Here is a 22,075-nt window from a genome sequence, read left to right on the forward strand (position 1 = left end):
CCTGCCTAACTTCTATTGTATCACACCTTTTGCTTTGGATTATAATGATTTTTAAAAAAATAAATTTATTTATTTATTTTTGGCTGCGTTGGGTCTTTGTTGCTGCGCACAGGCTTTCTCTAGTTGCGGCGAGCGGGGGCTACTCTTCGTTGTGTGGGGGTTTCTCACTGTGGTGGCTTCTCTTGTTGCAGAGCATGGGCTCTAGGCATGCAGGTGTCAGTAGCTGTGGCACGCGGGCTCAGTAGTTGTGGCTCACGGGCTTAGTTGCTCTGCGGCATGTGGGATCTTCCTGGACCAGGGCTCGAACCCATGTCCCCTGCATTGGCAGGCAGATTCTTGACCACGGTGCCACCAAGGAAGTCCCTATAATGATGTCTATACCCATCTCTGTCCCTCTAGTAGACAGTGAGCTCCTTGACGGTGGGGCATATCATCTGTGTATCCTCTCTTCCCTACTCCCTGGCATAGTGCTTTCTATGCACTAGGCACCTATAAGTGCTCCGTATAAGAAGGCAAGAGTATAGATTGCAGTCAGTGGCTTTTTACTGGTCCAGATGCTGCTTCCTTGCAGCCCAAGGTAGAGGCCCTGAGCCTCCTTTCCCTGGGCTGGAGTTCACCCCTGCTGACTGGGCCATGTCCAAGGTCTCCCTCCTCCCTTCCCCCCCTTCCCCCAATCCCTGCTAACACGTTGCCTAAATCTTTCCCCACCCCAGTACTATTTCAGACGTTTGCATGGCCTGACCACAGCAGGGTGGGAGGGGAAATGCTGAGCTGCAGGGATTGTCCATCCTCCAAGATCCCTTGGCAAGCACCCAGGAGAACAGAGATTGCCCGATATGGAGGGGGCTGGGCTCCAGGAGGGCAGCCAGGGGCCCCTGTGCTGCCCCCGTGCCCTGAGGACCAGAAAAGCGTGGGGTGAACCCAAGTCTGTGCACGTCTGTGGCCACCAAGCACTACTCTGCTGATGGCGGCAATAACAGGATGCGTGTGTGTGTGTGTGTGTGTGTGTGTGTGTGTGTGTGTGTGTGTGTGTGTGTGTGTGTGTGTGTGTGTGGTGAGTGAGTCATCAGGGAGGGGCAGAGACTCAGAGGATCTCACAGGCTAGATTTCCCCCAACCCTTCCAGTTTGGGCTGCTAGAGCTTGAGTGGCAGTTCTTCCAGCAAGATTTAACCCTGGTGTTTCAAGGGTCTTCATCCCTGAGTCAGACCCCACACCCACACTTGGCCCAGAGGTTCTTAAACATTGGACTCTGCAGAGCCACCTGGGGTTCCTGTTCAGTGTGGAGACGTCTAGGGCTGCCTAGACACCTAATTTGCACCCTGATTTGCAGATCTGGTCCATACACTGTATCCCTGGGGAAATCCTTACTAGGATGCCAGCTTCTTGCTGAGGGCAGTGGGTGGATACCCCTGGAATGCCTGGTGAACGAGGCAGCCTTAGAAAGAGAGGCTAAGCTCAGGTGTCAGGCTGCAGGTGGTGGGGAGGGTGGCGAGTAGAGGGGTGAGGGAGGAAGCATCTGCTAGCTGGGGCTGAGCAGAAGTCTGGGCTGACAATGCAACTGCATCTTGAAGGGCTGCTCAGCCTTGGTGGGCTGGGAGTAGAATTGCTGGGACTTGGGAAGATGGGAGCTGGAAGGGTCAGCCCTCTTGACATTCAAAAACAGAAAAATCCCCTTGTCAGGAAGATATAAAACTATTCATCTGCAGTAGTCAGCAAGAGGCACTAATTAGTACTTTTAAGAGGAACTCAACAAGCGGGGCTTGCTAAGCTCGCTCAGAGAACCGTGCTGGAGGCTGCAGGAAACCCAACCAGAGCACTGAAAACAAACACACACACCAACAGTCTAGAGGGGAGACTAATGTAGTAGCTTAGAGCAGACTCTAGAGCCGACGTCCTGGGGTAAAATTCCAGCTCTTACATGGGTTACCTCAGGCAGCTTAACCTTTTATGCCTCAGTTTTCTCCTCGAAAAAATGGGACTAATAATCATCCTACTTCATTAGATTATCATAAAGATTAAATGAATTATATATGGAAAGAATTTAAAATAATGACTGGCACATAATAAGCACCATACAAGCATGTGCTATTGTCGTTATTATTATTGTAAATGTAGAATCTGGACATCTAGGACCCAGAACCCATGGCAGATCTATTTAGACTCTTGCTCCTCAAAATTTGGTTCACTGACCAGAAGCATCAGTATCACCTGGGAGCTTGTTAGAAATGCAGTCTTAGCCCCAGTCCTGGATGGACTGAATCAGAATCTGCATTTAACAAGAGCCCAGGTGAACAGTGAGCATGCTAAAGCTTGCGAAGCACAGCTTTAGAGCACACAGGGGGCCACATCCAGAAACTCAGCCAGAGATTGGGCTCTTTGGGGGAAGGAGGCCAACAGGGGTTAGGTTGCCCTGCCTTGGGCTCCCCATAGCCTGGAAAGCCCTCAGACCCTTGTCAGAGCGGGCATTTTACGTGGGGACACGGCCAGGGTCCTTACACGTCGGTGTGCTGGGATGGCCTGGTGCCTGGGGCCACCCCACCCCCACCCCCAGAGCCCAGGAGATGCCATGAGGTCAAGTGGTGGTTTGCTGGAGTACCAGGTGCTCAGGAGGAGGTCCACCTGCTCCTGACTGGAGACTGCGTGCAGGTGGGCTTTCCCGCTTCCGCCGTCCAGGCCCTCGCGGGGCTCGGGCATCTCAGGGGTCTCCGGCCCCCTGCCCGCGGAGTCCCGGCGCAGCCCCCGCGCCCGCATCTCGCTCTGCATGCTGGCGAAGAAGTGCAGCACGCAGCGGTGCGCGAAGTCCCGGGCGTGCTCTCAGCATGTCTCGTCGAAGAGCTTCTGCTCCAGGTCCACGTAGTTGCTCCAGTATCTGTGCTGCAGGAGGGCTGTCTGGTCGAAGCAGGGCCTCAAACAGCGGGCCAGGAAGGCCACGACGATCAGCAGCAGGGTGATACCCCAGCCGATGGCCTGGAGAGTGGGGAGCGCGAGGTTGAGTGTGGCGGGACACAGATATTGTACAATGTGGCAAGGTGTTTGGCAAGGATGTTCCAAAGTCTCTCCCTTTGTTTATCCCTTGCATCCTTTTTCAAATCTATCCATCTTCCCACTTAGTCATCCATCCTACCAACCACCTCCATCTGTCCTTCCTCCCATTTATTCTTTCATCCTTGCATCCATTTTCTATCCAACGATCTCTCCACCCATCTAGGCATCCATCCTCTTATCTGACTGTATATCTATCGTCTTTCTATCCAGCCATCCTCTCAACCATGCTTCCATCTGTCCATCCTCCTCCTTCCTATCCAGCCATCTAGCCTCCCATCCATTCATGTTCCCATACTCTCATCCTTCCTTCCTTTTATCTATCCAACCATCCATCCACATGCCCCCCAACTTTCCTCCTTAAGGGAACCAGAATATGTCACCCCAAAATATGCCTCTTGACATAAAAATTATTTTGAGCTGAAGATAATTAAGAAGGAGCAACCTCCCCTTTTGCCTGAAGGCAGGATATAAATTCCCCTTTTGCTGGAGACAGACTCTCATCAGCCCAGAGACAGCAGCAGAGGAATCTGCAAACAAACCTTACTCCATTAGTTTCCTCCCATGTATTTATTTACCTTCCCACAGTTTCCACCCTTGGAAGCATAAAACTGCTTTCCTTTGTGCTGACATTTCTCTACAAAGGTATTGCTCAGGGTTGAAGATGCTATATAAGCACACTTCTAAGCCATCACTTTGAGTTACTCTTTCCTTTTTTTTTGTTACTCTTTGTTTTAGGTTTCTCCTGCATGAAACTGTTTTCCTCCTGTTAATCTGTCTTTTTGTTACTCAGCTGAAAACCTAAGGTGTGTGGAGGTCAAGTTTTGCCTCCTTTGCACTCCCACCCATTCATCCGTCCATCCACCCGTCATCCTTTCATTTTTTTGTTCGGTTCTTCATCCGTGCTTATATATGTGTATCCATCTCATCTATGCATCCATCCATCCTATATTTTGGGGAAGACACTGAGGACTCAGTCTTTGCTCTCATAGAGCTCACACTTTAGTGGAAGATACAATGAAATAGGTGATGAATGGCTAGGCGCCATGTTGAGGGATGTATCGGGGGTTGTGGGAAATCATAGGGGGGATACCCCACCTGAACTTGAAGGCTCAGACGACAGTGAGGTTGAGGCTGAGACCTGAAGGATGACAATAGCTTACAGGATGTGAACAGGGAATACTGTTCCAGGCCAAGCGTGAGGAGAAGCTGGAAGCAGTTCTCTGAGGCCGGAGACCCCACCCGGCCAGCTCCTCGCCCTCCCCTCTGCCCAGCCAAAGGTATTGAGACATCGCTTAAGACCCGAGCAACTGTGTGGACCTGGAGCAGAGATATCACTCCTCTAAACCACAGACATATTTGAATCCTTATCATTTGCAGATGTGATTGACAAAGCTCTCTCATTCGGCCTCTAACAAGGTCCTCCCTCCCCCAACTCCAAATTTAAAATACTAGTGTGAGTATTTTACCTGGAGGAGCATTTAGTGTGACTGATCATTTACAGCTGAGTCAGGACTTAAACCCTGGTCTGACTGAGAATTCTACACTCTTTCCAGGGAACTACTGAGAGCCTATAGTGTTTACATCCGTAGGAGACATCAAGGTGAGGAGACCAGACCTCCATTAACTTTACAGGAGAAACTGAGGCCCAGAGGGGGAGGGACATGGCCACGGTCACAGTCTGAAGCAGAACCAAGTGTATCCTGAGCACTGCTCCTCTCTCTGCCACTCCACGGGCCTGCATCTGCCACAAGCCTGTCCTGGCACCCCAAAGTGCTGGGTTGTAGCTCCAGTGATGTTCTGCATGTGGTGGGTTCATGTAAACACTTTTTGGGGGACACAGCCCAGGCTGGGCTCTGGGAGTGGTGGAGGTGGAATCTGGAGCCTGGGCTGGGGACGGGGCTGGGGTTTGTGCCCAGGATAATGGATTCTGTGCCCTGTGGGGAGCCGGACATCTGGGGAGCCTGCATTGTAGGGAGGTGGATGAGAGGGTTTGGAGGAATGGCACTTCAGATCCCTGCCCGGCCTCTTACAAACCGTGACTTTGGCCTTGTGAACTAAACTCTCAGAGCCTCAGTTTCCTCATCTGCAAAATGGGATGATCACGATTGCATCCACCTCATAGGACTGTTTCGAGAATTAAATGAAGTAATGCATATGAAATGCTTAACACAGTGCCTGACACATATGTGCTTAATAAATGGTAATTAGTATCATATTTCTGAGGAGTGAGCAGAATGTGTGTATGGGGTGGTGGCAGGGTAGAGCAGTCTCTCTCCAGTGTTTTCCTGCCATCCAACTTGGGGATGAGCCTAGTGGACTCCCGGAGGGTGTGAGCACCTGGCATCCACCCTGGGGTGAGTCAGCATTGATGGCAGAGTCCCCACTTCCTAAGGCCCAACACTGTCCTGTGTGTGAGTCACACTCCTGATCCCCCCAGGGACCACATGCTCCATGGTTGTGCCTGCAGCATTGGGAGGGGCCTCAGGAAACCATTTGTACCTCCTCACCCCAGGCCCCTCGGAACCAATGCAGGACATTTCCCAGGGCTGGGAGAGGACCACCCGAATTACCTGTGACAGGCACTGCAGGTAGTGAGACACTGCCTTCCGAGCGGGGCTGTCCCTGACCAGCTCATCTTCCTTGCAGGCCACCTTGGCCAGAAAGAGCTGCACCTGGCTGGGGGTCATGTTGGCAAAGTCTAGAAACTTGTCGGGGTCCACGGAGCTGCTGAAGGCACACACGAAGCACTTCGCATCGAGGAGAGCCAGCAGGATCCAGCCAAGGGGGGCGGCCAGTGCTCTCTGCAGCACAGAGGAGAACATATACCTGGGAGCAGAGGAAGGAAGGGGGCACAAAGGCAGCCGGAATTCAGCTGCAGCAGGAAGGCTACAGGGGAGATGCAAGGACGGACTTCCCAGGAGGGGGGATATCCCAGGTGTGATTACACCAAAGGAAGGGCTACAGGTCCGAGCAGCAGAGGATAGGGAAGAAGCAGGGCTGAGGGTCCCCGGTGTCTCAGGACTGGAACCCTGGGGAGCTGGTATTCTTCCTGCTCTAGCTTTGTAGCAGACTCTCTTGGTGCCCTGTCCCGGCCAGAAGCATCTAGAGCTTTGGTGGGTAGTTCCTATTCATATGGAGGGCCTGAGAGCTTCTGACCTCAACCACCTGCATGGCTCTGCCTGGGACTTTGGAGGAGTTTCTGCTCCCAGAGGCGCAGGCCGGAAGCGCTGGAGAGTTCATGTCCCCAAATCAGCCTTCAATCCAAGAGGGCAGGGCCTGGTGGATAAGAACCCCAGCTTCCAGGACCCTCGGTGGGACGATTCTGAGGTGTGTTCTATCCACTTTCTTAGAGGGTCCCCAGAAGGACTGAGTCCTAGTTGCCTACATATTATCACATTCTTCCCAGAGGCTGCTTTTGGGGGGACCCTAAACTAAGAGGGTCCCATGGAATAACCCTCCCAGAGGCAGCACCTTAAACACCTCCCTGCGGTATCTGGGAGCCCGCCCTCTGACTGTCCCCAGGTGACGCTCTGGACCCGCTCTGCCCGTCTAGTGGCCTGGATTGGGTGTCGGTCACAGGACAGGAGCCCAGTGGAGCTGTACCCACTAGACCCCAAAGGAAAAGGGAAAGGGCACACTTAGTGAATGTGACCCTCCCTGCATGGCTGAATCACAGGGAGCATGGAACCCCTGGGGTACATGAAACAGAGGCCTCTTATGCACAGAATGCAGATGTTTTTAACTTGGATTGTATACAAAACATAAGATGGTGTGTGCTGGCTGGGTGTGTGTGTGCATGGCCAACGAATTATAAATACGTTGTAGGCAGGGGCGGATCCAGCATTTTCTATGTGGTTAGAAGGTGGAACCCAGGACTTGTTATGAAGTTACATTACATACCCTTGAGAGCACCTCAGTTGTCCATATCAGAGAATAGGGGAGAGGAGGAGATCGTGAGCTAAAACCCACCAAGCCCTTCCTGCCACTGCCCATGGATCTAGAGCACTTATTTTGTCTAAAACAGTCAGGGCAGCCGTTCTGGCTTGGGCTGTGTTTGAATCTGAGCCTCTTCTTCGCTGTGGGAGCTCAGCCTAGTGAATCACCCTCTCTGTGCCTCAGGTCCCCCATCCTTAAAAATGGGTCCAAGTCGGGAGCCGACCCAGGGCTGAGGTGAGAATTCATAGGCGGTGCACACACAGCGCTTGGCACAGAGCTTGGCTCCCTGTGGGCCAGGGAGCATTATGAATCTCTAAACTCAATCAGCTGATCAGGGCACCGACCAGGCATGAGGCTCTGAGGATACTGTGATACAGCAGATGAGATCCTTGACCTCGGGGAGCTTGCAGGAGAGGGGATGCAGCCTTCAAGCCAATGATGCCTCTCGTACGGCAACACGGCTATGCATGTCGTGGGATGGTCCTTCATGCATGTGGGGAGTTATAATCCATGGCCAGCATGACAGATGTGACCTGGATAATTCTTGGGAATCCTGTACCATTCATGTGTCTCCGGCACTGGGCATGGAAAGGTGACAGATGACAGGATCAGAAATATCTGTTTCCAGAGTGGAAACTGGCAGACGGGTCTCTGTGAACTGATGATGCCTTGGTATCATTTCCTAGGGGAAATTAGGGTGCCTATGGGGGTGGGTGGGGGAGTTCTGACAATACCCAGGGGCGTCACTGGGATTTTGGCACCTGGCAGTGCCTGTGTGGTTGGGAGAGCCCCTGACAATGCCCACGGGGACCTGGGTGGCGTGGGACAGCACCTGATGATTCCTGGGTCCTTCCTTCGGTGCCCCGCAGGCCGGCGCCACTCCTCCACCATCACCACGGACTGACTGCCGGTTGGCCAGGAGGCTGCAGAGGAAAAGGGCGGCTGGGGGCTTGAGCAGCAAGCCCAGGCCGTAGAGGGGACTGTAGCGCGCCAGGCGGGGGCAGTTGAAGTCGAAGGAGCAGTACAGCTTGACTGTGACCGCGGCCAGCAGCAGGCAGATGCCATTCATCACCGACTCGGAGCTGGACTGGAGGTGCTGGAAGAGCGTGCGGAATTTACCCATGGCCGGGCCTGGGGAGAGGGCAGCTGCGGGTGGCGGGCGGGGAGGTTTCGGCTGCCTTCCTGGTCAATGCCAGCCCCGCTGGGGGCGAGCCCGGGGCTGCGGGAGGTTTTTCCTTGTCTTCCAAGGGCCTGAGGGGACAAGGAGGAGGCGGGGTCTAGCCAAGGAATGTAGGGCAGAGCAGGCTTTCCCCACCAAGGGCCCCTGGCCAGCCCTCCACTGCTACTCCCCTCCTCTCGGCGGCGGGGGCTGGGGGTGGGGGTGGGGTGAGTCACTGCTCTGTGACCAGCCAGCCCAAAGCACCTCTAGGCAGATGGTCCCCATCCTGTTCCTCCATCCCTCCCCTCTTCAGGATTTGGCTACTGATGCCTGACAGCTGCTGGGGCTTCCCGTGGGGGGACAGGCAAATTCTGGGTGTGGTAAGGCCCCGGCGCTGATGGAGCCCATTACGTTTTCTTGTCTTGGTTAAAAACATGACTTGACTCAGCTGAGCCCAGGGAGGTTTCACGTTGGCTTTCATGCTGGGAGGAACCACGAGGGGCGCTGTACCCTGCCCGAAGCCTTCCCGGAAGTCTCTTGAGGAGAGTTTAAACCATGTTTCAGTGTTTGCCAGGGTCGTGGAATGGAGGGGCTTCCAGACAGAGAGTCCCGTCTGGGCAAGGGCATGGAGGTGAGAAGCAGCCAGGTGTGGGTAGGCAGTTTGGGGTTGCTCGAACGTAGTGTCAGACAGGGGGTGTCGGCAGAGGGCACAGTGGGTGTCCAGTGGGTGCCTGCAACTCTTTCCTCCACTTTATTCTGCTGCCCTCCAGCTCTGGCCACCGACTGGCCCAGGTCTCCCTAAAGCGCAGCTCCCGCTACATCACTCTTCTGCCCGTGTGTGACCAGGGCCCCCTCAGCTTCCTTAGCCTGGCGTTCAAGGCCCTCCTAACCATACCCAGACATGTCCTCCCACCTCCATGCCTCTGCTGATGCATCCTTCCCGCTGGAGAACCCGTGCCGCTTCCTCCCACCTGCTCTTCAAGAGGCAACTCAGATGCAGCTCTTTCACCAAGATGCCCCTGGTGACCTCAGCTCCGTGGGAACCTCTCCTCCCACGTGGCCCTGGGAAAGGCCACCCCAGCCTGCTACTCCTCTCTCCCAGGTGTGGAGGTGGATCGCCCAGCTAGGACGGGACCTGCACCCACACCTGCCCGTCCCTGCAGCCTCCAGCAGGGTGCCAAGCAGACTGCAAGGGTGGCAGATGTTTGTTCTCTGTGACGTTGACACTCAGACCCCCTTTTTTCATCTCTAGCTCTGTCCTCTCTGCCCACTCCTTGATCTGTACCTGCCTCCCTGTCTGCTCCTAGGAGGTGAATGGAATGTAGGTCCTGCTCTTATCTCTGTCTCTCTCTTATCCCGTCCCTCTTTCCATCTCTAACTCTACCTTTCTCTGTGTGTGTGACTCTCTGTGTTGTGTGTTTCTGAGTCTTCCTGTGTGTCCCTCCGTCCCTCTCTCTGTGCTGTGGCCTCTTCCTGCCTATCTTTCCCTCCTCTCACCTGCAGGCCGCCCTGTAGCACCCTTGTCTTACTGTCCCCCGGTAGCCTGACTTGGGGAGAGGAGTGGACGCAGCCACAGGAGCCCAGGGCTCCGTTCCTGGGTCACAGATCCATGGGCGTGGCCTGGAGCCTGGGCTGGGGGTGGGTGAGGCTCAGGCTCCTCCTCAATCTTCCCCCCTCTGGCTCCCTCACTCCTAGCCCAGCGCTACCCTTGAACAAAGGAAAACCTCAGGGACTGGGATGGCCTTGACCCTACTGGCCCCTGCCCTGCTCCATCCAGCCTGGACCAGTGGGCATGTGGGACTCGAAGTGATGCCATCAGCAATTCCTCAGACCCTGGGCCCTCACAGTCATGAGTGCCACTCCCCCCCGACCCCGCCACCAGCCCTCTGGAGCATGTGAGGTAAGCATCCTTCTGAATCCTTTCCGGCTCAGAGGCCCAGCAATGCCCTCCGGTCTCCACGGAGCCCTCCTGGACGGCAGCAGCTGCACTGACCACCCTTCTTCCCGTATTCTCAAACAACTTGTAGAAAATGGAAATGTCTCCATCTTTTTTTTCTGAGTAAACACACCATTATGAAACATTAAAAAATATCTAATATAAAAGTATCCCCATGACTGCAACCCCCCCAAGTCTCCCTGTCACTGCATCAGTGTGTGTCCCTCCAGACTTGTTGCTGCCCACCCGGGCACGTGCTGGCTGGCCCGCCTTGGAATCCTTGGGAGACTGCCAGGGACGCTGTGAGCTGTGAGCGAAGCAGTGGGTGCCCTGCTCGCCCAGGAGCCCTGGGGTTGCTGGCGGAGAGGCAGCTCAGGCTGCCCCCGGGACTCCCATCTGAGGCCAGTCTGGCCCTTCTCTTAATCTTCATGACACAGGACTCGCTGTGTTTCCGTTTCTCTGAGAGATGACAGCCCAGCAGCTTGAGGGACCCGTGGGACCTGCAAATGAATTTTGTGTAGATCACTTAGCCTGTATTTTAAGTCAGACCATCCCCAAAAGGTCCTGCAAACTTCCTAAGTATCTGTGCAGTCTCCACCTCCGATGAGGTAGAGACAGACAGAAACCCGGGTCTTATATCTTATTTGTATTTTACGCAGTCTGTGTGCTAGTCCAGGTCCTGTGAAACAGGATGACCTGTGTGAGGGAAAGTGGGGAGGGAGTGGGAGAGGGCGGGCACGCCGTCAGAGGCAGCGAGTGTGGCTCTGCGGGGAGGAGAGGCGAGGCATACTGGAGAAGCCCTTCAAGCCGCTCCTTGTCCTGGGCTCCCAGCTAGCAGAGAACCGCCAGCACCAGCACAGTCCTGGCGCGGGTCCTGGAGAGGCGGGGTGTTTGTCCGAGGTCACACAGCCTGGTGGGCATAGGGCCAGGAAGGATATGCTCCACCTCTGTGCCTTCCAGCCCTAGTCACCCTCTGGGCTGCTGCCAGGAAAAGAGAGCTGTCCCGCCCAAGACCTTGCTTCTCAACCCTGAACCCCAGGGCTGGGCCCCCCACCGAGCACGGAGGGGAGAGAAATGGGCTGGGAGGGTCTGAGCACCCCTCTCTCCCATTCTACTCTCAGGGAGGGGAGGGTGGCCAAAGGGCCCACAGCTGCTTCTAACCTAGGGATTTTTCCAGAAGACAATGGACAGCGTTTCTGGGGGAACACTGCAGGAAACTGGGACAAGGTCTCTCCCAGGCCAGCCTGTTCACAGCTCCAAACTCTGGGAGGCGAGATGGCCCTGCCAGGTCAGCCTGGGCCGTGTGACTGCACTGGCCCTTGCTGGGTATTTACTGGAAAACATTCAAGCAAAGAAAAAGGCAAGAAGGAAGCCCACCACGACTTAAAGGGCTATTACCGCTCGGGGTGAGCAGGTGGCTTTACATTAAACAAAAATTCTGTATTTTCTAAATTGCCTATTTTATAATAATGATTTTTAAAATTTCCCAATAAAAATCATAAATATTTTTACTGGAAAAACTCACAGGGATTAAGGGACAAGGCAAAAGGAAGGAAGATCACCTTTTGTTGCCCGGAGGCTGGGCCTGATATACAAGGAGAGGCAGAAATGGAAGAAAAATAGGAGAAAGATTTATGTTACTCATGTGTGTGGAAAGAATATTAACTTGTAGATCTGCTGCAGAATAATGCCTCACATCAGATTTTCTCAACTCCCTACCCTACTTCGGGGCTCTGCAGCTCTGTTCTTCCAGATCTTTTAATTCTGGGAAATTTTTTTAAAATCAGGTTTTCATTTTAATGCTGACTTAAATCTATTTAGCAGTTTGGTTTTTTTTTTTTTGCGGTACGCGGGCCTCTCGTTGTGGCCTCTCCCGTTGCGGAGCACAGGCTCCGGACGCGCAGGCTCCGCTCCGCGTCATGTGGGATCCTCCCGGACCGGGGCACGAACCCGTGTCTCCTGCATCGGCAGGCGGACTCTCAACCACTGCGCCACCAGGGAAACCCTATTTAGCAGTTTTAAACACGTGTTAATTTGCAATTGGAAGATCTTTATACAGCAAGTCTTTGGTTTCTTTTTTTCTCAACTTGGGGTCTTGGAGATATATTCTTGGGGGTCCTCCATATTTTTATTTCCTTCTAAAGGAATCTGGGTATTTGAGAGACACTGGATTGACTGTTCTTGTTTTGCGGTACGCGGGCCTCTCGTTGTGGCCTCTCCCGTTGCGGAGCACAGGCTGGACGCGCAGGCTCCGCTCCGCGGCATGTAGGATCCTCCCGGACCGGGGCACGAACCCGTGTCTCCTGCATCGGCAGGCGGACTCTCAACCACTGCGCCACCAGGGAAACCCTATTTAGCAGTTTTAAACACGTGTTAATTTGCAATTGGAAGATCTTTATACAGCAAGTCTTTGGTTTCTTTTTTTCTCAACTTGGGGTCTTGGAGATATATTCTTGGGGGTCCTCCATATTCTTATTTCCTTCTAAAGGAATCTGGGTATTTGAGAGATACTGGATTGACTCTTCTTGGAATTCCTGTGATGGAGAGGGCTCCTTAGGACAGGGTGCCCCCCACTGGAGGAGTCAGTGTGTCCGATGTGTGTGTGTGTGTGTGTGTGGTGTGTAGCATGTGTATCCTCAGAAATACAGGCGTGGCTGTGTTTCTTCCTTCTGTATAGAGAACACACTCTCCCCTGGGGTTTCTTCAGAAGGAAGACACTGGATGCGTGTCCCACTTCTCTCTCAGGACTGGGAGGCTATTGTTCCCTCGCGTCTCTCAGAGCTGTGGTGCCCTCTCTGTCCCTGACAGACCTGTCTCTCTTCTACCAAATGACAGAGGCCTCTGTGGGATCCAGGGGACAGGCCTTTCTGGTCTTCTCTGGCAGACCTGGCTGAAAGCAACATGGCACTTCTGTGGGCTCCACTCTGGTGACTGTGTAGAGCCACATGGCCTATGAGGGACTGAAAAGAGAATGAAAAAAAAGGGGGGGACTCTGACACATGGCATTAGAACAACTGGCTAATCATTTGGGAAAATGTAGGTGAATTTCTTCACAATCAGAGGCTAGGGAAGGCCTTTGTGATCAGAGCACAGAATTCAGTAGCTGTGAAGAAGATGGATGAAGTGGGCCTCATAACTTCTGTGGGCAAAATGCCAATCAGCAAAGTGAAAATAACAAAAAACTGAAAAAAGGCATTTTCCACACACAAGCCACACAAAGCCCTATTTCCTTAATTTGCAGAGGAAGCATATAAATCATTAAAAAAAGATGATCAATCCTATGAAAAAATGGGCAAAAGATGTGAACAGGCTAGTCACAGAAAAGGAGAGACAAGTGGCCCCAAATCCTGTGAAGATTGTAGTCCTCATTCTTAATTAAACATGTATCTGAACAAGCAGGTGCCTTTTTAAACTAAGTTTTTAGAAACTGAAAGATAGATATTACCCAATGTTGATGAAGGCTTAGGGAAATAGTCACTTTCATACACTGATGGTTGGAGTATAAATTTGTACGAATTTTCCTATAACAATTTGGCAATATATTTAAAGCAAAAATTTAAATATACGTGCCCTTTGACCTAACAATTACATAGCTCTGTATTTGCCCTATGGATAGATTTGCAGAAATAGCCAAGATAAACAAGCAAGGATGTTCATGATAGATTTGTTTTACTAGCAATAAAACTGGAAACAACCCGAATTTCATCAATAGGGGATGTTTAATAATTTGTTTAAATAAATTATGGCACAGCCATAAAGTGGGATCTATGCAGTCGTTAAAAGAATGAAGCAAATCTATGTGTGTTCATATGAAAAGAACTCTAATAGATTCTAAGTTTTTTAAAAAAAATGTAGTTTAGTACACTGTGCATAGCATAATCCCTTCTGAGTAAAAATAATATAAATATGTAAAAGTTTTGGTATTGTGCATACACTTTTTGCTGGAAAGATATATAAAAAATGTAGACAGTTAATACTATTGGGTGGTAGAACAGGGGAGACCTTTTTCTTTCCAGTGTATACCTTTCTGTGCTGTTTGACTTTTCAAACAATGTACATATGAACTTTATTTTAAAAAGATCAACAGAAGTATTCTGGGCAGGAGATTTATGGATTTTAAAAATATGTTTCAGTATGTAAATGGATAAACATTTTAAAAAATAGGACTGAAATATATGACTCACACAAAATAAAATAACCACGTTCAAACCTTAACATTCTTCTACACTTTAATTTTTGGTTCTCACCCTACAGGTTACAGAATATGGAACAGTTGCATTGGTTCACAATACATTTCTACATCATTTTCTCAGAAGAAGAAACAGATAAGCCTGGTCTTATAATATTTTCACCTTCCTCTTTTAAACATGACTAACAATCTATAAAAATGGATTTTCTGACCAAAGTGAAACGAAGTGGTTTCCAGACACTGTGAGGGGGACGGGTTTTCTGGTGTGGAGGTCCTGCCAGCAGTGGCATCAGACATGGATGTCAGGCCAAATGCAGAGACTTGGGGGCAAAAACAGGTGAGGTGCTCTTGGGGGAGGGGACACCCATCCAGCTGGAGTTTCTGAATTCTACTCTTACTCCATAAATACGAAAGTCAGGGTAACCCTGGGCATCCCCCTTTTCCCTGTTGCCTGTGCCCACAAGCTCATGAGACTTCTGAGATGTGTTTGGGAGAGCCCTGGGCCAGGAGTGGCAAGTCCCAGTTCTGAGGGTAATTGGCTGCATTGGCTGCACACCCTCAAGCTCTGGCCACATGACAACAGCTGTTCACTGGGCATCTGCAGAGCCCACAGGTGCTGGGCACGCACAGGTACCTACCTCAGGTACCAGACACAGGCAGTGGGGCATCGCAGTGCGAGCTGGGGCGCTCTGAAGAGGACCTCCACTTGCCGGAAGTTTGGGGAGTTTCTCTCCGTCCTGGGAGAGAGTGTCTGTGAAGGGGAGGGCTCTTCTGCTGGAGATCCAGTCTCAGGATGAAAGATGAGAAAGTGGCTTCAGTGACGCAAACATGCCCAGAGGGTAGCATCTGGGTGGCTAATCCTTCATTGACATATTTTCTTTACAATGAAGTGGTTAATGGAAGCTATAAAAATATATTTGCCCCCCCAAATTCTCTTCCCGTTTTGAAACAGGAAAAGAGCAACCTGTAAACATTTTAAAGGTGTTTTGATTGACTCGAGGACCCCCCCCCAACAAAGTTTGCCAGAGACAAAGGGGAGTCTAATGGAGGTCTAGCGCCATCTAGTGGTGGCTAGAGAGAGAGAGAACTTGAGAGGGACAGGAGGGAAGAGACGGTGGGACACAGAAGCCCGCTCATCTGGCTGAGAGAAATATTTCCACAGGCTGCTCTCATTGGAAAGAGGTCCCCCTGAGGCGCCTTTGGGTGAAGGGTGAAGGTCGGAACAAGCGAGCGCCTCTGGGGCGTCTCTTGGGAAAGGAGGATAGAAGTGGGAGGCTACCCTGGCAGCAGTAGTGGAGAAACGTCTGTTGCCTATTCTGGGTCTAGGCATGAAGGGCATTTGAACTGACTGAAGGCTGTTGACTTACTGGAGATGTGCCTCCTGGCTCCTATGTGTCTTTCAACTTTTACCATGAAGGAGTTTTAAATGCTTATGTGGTCGTATTTATCGTACTTTTCTTTTATGATTCTCTGATCTTTGTAACATTCTTAGAAAAGCTTTCCTGCCAAGTAAAGGTCATTTAAAACATCTATGAGAGAAAGAGGATGCTGGGGTATTACATTCACTTTGAGCATTTTTCTTTGAGTTCAGTTTTGTTATTTTTAAATCTATTTCATGTTCATTAGTGGCCATGTGCTTCCTGGCTAACTTCCAGAGAGCTGAGCCAAAGCCCTTGGGAGTCTTCAGGGTCTCTACGGTGGGAGGAGGCTGGCTCAGGAACTCAGGGAGGACATCTCCCCTGCAACAGGTGTCTTCCTCAGGCTGGCACCTAAAGGAATCCCATCCTGGGGCAGGCATAGCTTCGCAGGGATTCGGACTCAGACCGTCCTAGGGCTGAACCTCAGGGCTTCACTTACCAGCTCCTAGTCAAGTATATTAACTCTCCTAAGCCTCAGGATTTTCATTTGTAAAATGGGGATGCTGGTGCTGCTGCTGCTGCTAGTAATAATAATAGTAGCTACTTCATAGGGTTATTACCAGGCTTAAATGAATTAATACAGATGAATTGCTTAGACCAAGGCCTGGTATGTATGTCTATATGCTCCATAAATATCACCTGTCAGTATTACCTAAGCCAGTGGCCCTGAGATGGGTCAAGGGATGCTGTTTGAAATTACTAAACAAGTTTCCCAAACAGGGGTACATGTGGCCCTCTTTCTGGTGTTGCACATTTTTCTTTCAGCTTCTTGCAAGGATCTCCATCTGTCCTTTTAGATGCAATCTTAAGAATGCTTGGGGCTTCCCTGGTGGCGCAGTGGTTGAGACTCCGCCTGCCGATGCAGGGGACACGGGTTCATGCCCCGGTCTGGGAAGATCCCACATGCCCCGGAGCGGCTGGGCCCGTGAGCCATGGCCGCTGAGCCTGCGTGTCCAGAGCCTGTGCTCCGCAACGGGACAGGCCACAACAGTGAGAGGCCCGCGTACCGCAAAAAAAAAAAAGGAATGTTTGGTCTCAGGCCTGGATTTTATATCCATAGGCACTATAGGCCCAGGACTTAGGCCTAGACTGGAAAAAAATATTACTGGTTCCAAATTATGAAAGGAAAACTTCAAAATCAAAATTAAGAAATGTTGACTTAAATGTCTATAAAACAATGTTGTGGCAACTTCATTAACTGTGAAATGAGTACTCATAAATATTTCATTATATTTGAAGACAATCGTAGGTTTTTCTCTCTTGGCAAGAACTCCAACACATGCAAGATTGTTTAGAAATAAAACCAATTGTAAATTCAGTGAGTTCCTTTTAGTCCAGTGATTTCAAAAGCCAAATTTACAAAAATCTTTCAAAATGTTGAAGACAGGAAAATTATGTTTAACGTGGGGTGTAGTATATTTTACTATGTTTGACCTTATACAGTTAGGCAGCAAAGATAAGAGTTTGGGGGTCTGTGAAGATCTTACAATTAGTCCCGGACCTAGGGGCTGCCTCCCAGGAGGGAAGTCTGTCTGTGGAGCAGAGGAGGGAGCAGGTGTTACCCCTCCCAGTACAGCCACCTCCTGCCCTACCTTCCAACGTGACTAGTCCTGCCTGGGTGGCAGCCTGTGCTGGTCTGTCCCCATATGGTGTTCAGCTTTCCCCAGGAAAGCCTGCAGGCATTTTTTTTTTTTTTTTTTTTTGCAGTACACGGGCCTCTCACTGCTGTGGCCTCTCCGGACGCGCAGGCTCAGCGGCCATGGCTCACGGGCCCAGCCGCTCCGCGGCATGTGGGATCTTCCCAGACTGGGGCACGAACCCGCGTCCCCTGCATCGGCAGGCGGACTCTCAACCACTGTGCCACCAGGGAAGCCCCTGCAGGCATTCTTTAAACATTATCCTCTCACCTAGAACACATGTCCATGTTCACAGTTTCACAAAGTATGATCAGTTAATGACCTGCATGAGATTCTACTGAACCAGAATCTCTTGGGGCAAGGCCCTTGAATCTGCATTTTATTAGACGTTCTTCCCCTGTCCCTCCCCCTGTAGATGATTCTGATGCATGCTGAGTTTGAGACTCATCAGTCTACAGTGTGTGTGCACTGCAGGAGGGGGGCAAGATGATCCAGTTAAAAAAAACGGATTTTATTTTTTAGAGCAGTTTTAGATTCACAGCAAAATTGAGTGGAAGGTACAGAGATTTCCCATATACCCTCTGCCCCAACACATGAGTAGCCTCCCCCCCCATTATCAACATCCTCCACCAGAGTGGTACATTTGTTACAAGTGATGAACCTACATTGACACATCATTATACCCCAGAGTCCAGAGTTTTCATGAAGGTTCATTCTTGGTGATGTATATTCCATGGGTTTAGACGAACGTATAATGTCATGTATCCACATTATGGCACCACACGGAGTATTTTCACAGCCCTAAGAATCCTTTGTGTTCCACCCATTCATCCTTCCCTCCCCCAACCCTTGACAACCACTGATCTTTTTCCTGCCATAGTTATGCTTTTCATACAGTATGTAGTCTTTTCAGATTGACTTATTCCACTTAGTAGTGTGCATTTAAAGTTCCTCCATGTCTTTTCATGGCTTGATAGCTCATTTCTTTTTAGCACTGAATAATATTCTACTGTCTGGATGTACCACAGTTTATTTATCCATTCACCTACAGAAGGACATCTTGGCTGCCTCCGACTTTTGGCAATTATGAATAAAGCGGCTATAAACATCCACATGCAGGTTTTTGTGTGGACGTAGGTTTTCAGCTCCTTTGGGTAACTACCAAGGAGTGCAATTGGTGGATCATATAGTAAGAGAATGTTTCGTTTTGTAATAAACCACCAAAATGTCTTCCAAAGCGACTGTACTGTTTTTATTCCTGTCAGCAGTGAATGAGAGTTCCCGTTGTTCTGCATCCTCACCAGCACTTGGTGTTGTCACTGTTCTGGATTTTGGCCATTCTAATAGTTGTGCTGTGGCATCACTGTTGGTTTTTTTTTTTTTTTAATTTTTATTTATTTATTTATTTATTTATTTATTGCTGCATTAGGTCTTTGTTGCTGCGTCTGGGCTTTTCTCTAGTTGCAGCAAGCGGGGGCTACTCTTTGTTGCGGTGTGCGGGCTTCTCATTGCAGTGGCTTCTCTTGTTGCAGAGCACGGGCTCTAGGCGCGCAGGCTTCAGTAGTTGTGGAGCATGGGCTTAGTTGCTCCAAGGCATGTGGGATCTTCCCGGACCAGGGCTCAAACCCGTGCCCCCTGCATTGGCAGGCAGATTTTTAACCACTGCGCCACCAGGGAAGTCCTGGCATCATTGTTTTGATTTACATTTTCATGATGACATAAGATATGGAACATCTTTTCAAATACTTATTTGCCATGTGTGTGTTTTCTTTGGTGAGGTGTCTGTTAAGGTCTTTGGCTCATTTAAAAAATTGAGTTATCTTCTTATTGTTGGATTTTAAGTGTTTGTATATTTTGGAGACAATAGGCCTGTTTTAGATATGTCTTTTGCAAATATTTTTTCCCAGTCTGTGGTTTGTCTTTTTATTCTCTTGACAGTGTCTTTTGCAGAGCAGAAATTTTAATTTTTTTTTTTTTTTTTTTTTTTTTTTTTTGCGGTACGCGGACCTCTCACTGTTGTGGCCTCTCCCGTTGTGGAGCACAGGCTCCGGATGCGCAGGCTCAGCGGCCATGGCTGATGGGCCTAGCTGCTCCGCGGCATGTGGGATCTTTCCAGACCGGGGCACAAACCCATGTCCCCTGCATCGGCAGGCGGACTCTCAACCACTGTGCCACCAGGGAAGCCCCAGAAAATTTAATTTTAATGAAGTTCATCTTATCAGTGATTTCTTTCATAGTTCATGCCTTTGGTGTTGTATCTAAAAAGTCATCACCAAACCTAAGGCCATCTAGATTTTCTCTTATGTTATCTTCTAGGAGTTTTATAGTTTTGCATTTTACATTTAGGGTTGTGATCCACCTTGGGTTAATTTTTGTGAGTGGGGGTGTAAGATCTGTGTCTAGATTCACTTTTTTGCATGTGGATGTCTAGTTGTTCATGTACCATTTGTTGAAAAGACTGCCTTTGCTCCATTATATTCCTTTGCTCCTTCATCAAAGGTCAGTTGGCTGTGTTCATTTCCAGGCTCTTTATTCTGTTGCATTGATATATTTGTCTATTCTCTCACCAATACCATACTGTCTCAATTACTGTAGCTTTATAGTAAACTTTGAAGTTGGGTAGTGTCAGTCCTCCAACTTTGTTCCTCTCCTTCAATATTGTGTTGGTTATTCTGGGTCTTTTACCCCTCCCTGTACACTTTAGAATCAGTTTGTTGATATCCACAAAATTACTTGCTGGGATTTTGCTTGGGAAGCACTGAATCTATAGATCAAGTTGGGAAGAACTGACATCTTGACAATATTGAGAACTACTAGTGTGTTCAGCCCTAAACTTAGTCCTGGGAGGTAGGAAACTGGGCTGGAGTCCACAAGAGCACAGGACAGGCTCCCCCACAGTGTTGGCAATGAAACTGCATCTCGCACAGTTCTAGGTATACAGGCAGTGCTCAATATGGTCACTGGAGCGATGAATGAAGCTGAATCCCAAAACGCCTGGGAACAGGGCAGTAAGGTGGCCATTCCATGCTATGATGGTTAGCAAAGACTCCCATCCTTCAGAGGAAAGGCCTGGCCTCAGGGAAAACTTTGTGGCAAAGGTACTGTTGAGAAGGACACTGGCCAGAAAGACTGCTCTGGACAAGGCTCTTGGACTTACTGGGTGGCTGTATTGATAGGTTAATTCACTAACTTATTGATTCATTGATTTGTTGCATAAATATTTGTTAAGAATAAATATTTGTTAAGAATCTACTATGCACTCAGGGATCTCCCTGTCTAAGATGTCCAGGTGCCCCCTGAAGTTCAAGCAGGACAACTTCTGTACATGTTTTCTGATGGCCTGATAACTATGGGTTGGGCCTCAGAGTATGGTAGAGGGGCCTTGTATCCCAGCCAGGGATGGCTATGGCTGTTTCCTGTTTTAAGGCTAGTTTCTCAACAGGGAGGGAAGTGTCATGCTGTTGACGAAGGTGTTCTCAAGTTTAGAGGAGGCTGGCTTGGCCTAGATGAACTCCACTCTTGCCTGCCTGGTGGGGGACCATCCCTGTGGCTCGTTCTGGGCTCAGTCTCCAGGGGCTTGGGGAAGGAAGAAAGGAGGTTCTCAGTAAAATATTTTATAATTTTATCAACATGGAGACGCTTCAAGACTTGAACTGATCTGGGAGGTGTGGAGAGTGAGAAAGAAGGGGAAAGGAGAGGTGAGCCAGCAGGAGGAAACCAAGCAAGGAGCAAGAAAGGCAGAGAGACAGCAGGAGAGAAAGTGACAAGGATGGAGAGAAGCAGGGAAGGGCAGGGAGAAGGGGAGAAAGACAAAAGGAGGGAGGGAGAGGGGGAGGGGGGAGGAAGAGGGAGAGAGAGAAAGGAGCCAGCCAGAAGGGAGAGAAACGAGGGAGAGAGAAGGGGGGACTGGGGGCCAGAGCTGCTGCTGAAAGAGCCCCTGTTCCACACTGAGTCCCTGCCTGGGGTCTTTCCTCTCCTGCGCGTTGGTGTGAGAGCTCACAGCACCCACACGGACACACGTGTACACACAGCCAAACACATACGCACTGACACCCACCCCCTTGGGCAGCGCCTTCAGAATCTACACTGCTGGGGAGGCGGGGTTGCCACGGTGACAGGTGCCGGAGCACCACCTTATGGGTATTAATAGCTTCCATTGAAGCCACCAAAACAGTGACTTCATCCAGCCGTTTCCCTGGCTGGTTCCTTCTCCCTCCTCCTTTCTTGATTGGGGCTGGGAAGGGCTCTCGGGCCACACAGGCCGCTTCCCTGCCTCCTGGCAGCCGCCTTGGTGAAGGATGGCTTGAAGGCCTCAGGGATTCCATCCAAGGTCCAGGGGGAAGGGTGTGCTGCGGTTCTTTGCTCCTCTGAGCTGGGTCTAACCACCGCCCCTGCCAGGAAAGGGTTTCTGAGGCACAGGACCTGTCAGAGGGGTCACCCTCAGCTGCTCTGGGTCCCATGCAGCCACACCTCCCTCCTCTGGGTCCCTGCCTGGCCAGAGACTTCCAGCCAGTCGCCACTTGACAGTGGTGTCCCCTCCCACAGCACAGAACTCCTTGGACAAACAAGGGCCAGTCTAGGGAGGTGACATGGGGTACAAGATTTGAGAGGCATCACGCTTAAGCTCGAGCAAGTGCAGGGCTGGTGTTGCATGATGCTGAGAGCGAGTGCCGCCTTACATTTCACACCAGGGAGGCCTCCCTTGTCTCATCCTAATCCCAGCCCTGTTGATACTCTCATTCTCTCCTCAACCC

At 50.4% G+C, this 22,075-nt stretch overlaps 1 protein-coding gene across 1 annotated transcript; it reads right to left on the reverse strand.

Annotated features, from left to right (window-relative positions):
- Nucleotides 1-2,435: 2,435 nt before the first annotated feature.
- CALHM3 (calcium homeostasis modulator 3) lies at nucleotides 2,436-8,243 on the reverse strand. The gene is given in 4 exon segments (XM_028481687.1): nucleotides 2,436-2,968; nucleotides 5,617-5,872; nucleotides 7,815-7,885; nucleotides 7,887-8,243. Coding segments are annotated over 4 exon segments (1,071 nt in total). The 5' UTR covers nucleotides 8,106-8,243; the 3' UTR covers nucleotides 2,436-2,443.
- Between the last annotated feature and the right edge of the window lie 13,832 nt (nucleotides 8,244-22,075).

Source organism: Physeter macrocephalus, chromosome 20, assembly GCF_002837175.3.
Source record: "Physeter macrocephalus isolate SW-GA chromosome 20, ASM283717v5, whole genome shotgun sequence".
In the NCBI taxonomy this organism is placed as follows: Eukaryota; Metazoa; Chordata; class Mammalia; order Artiodactyla; family Physeteridae; genus Physeter; species Physeter macrocephalus.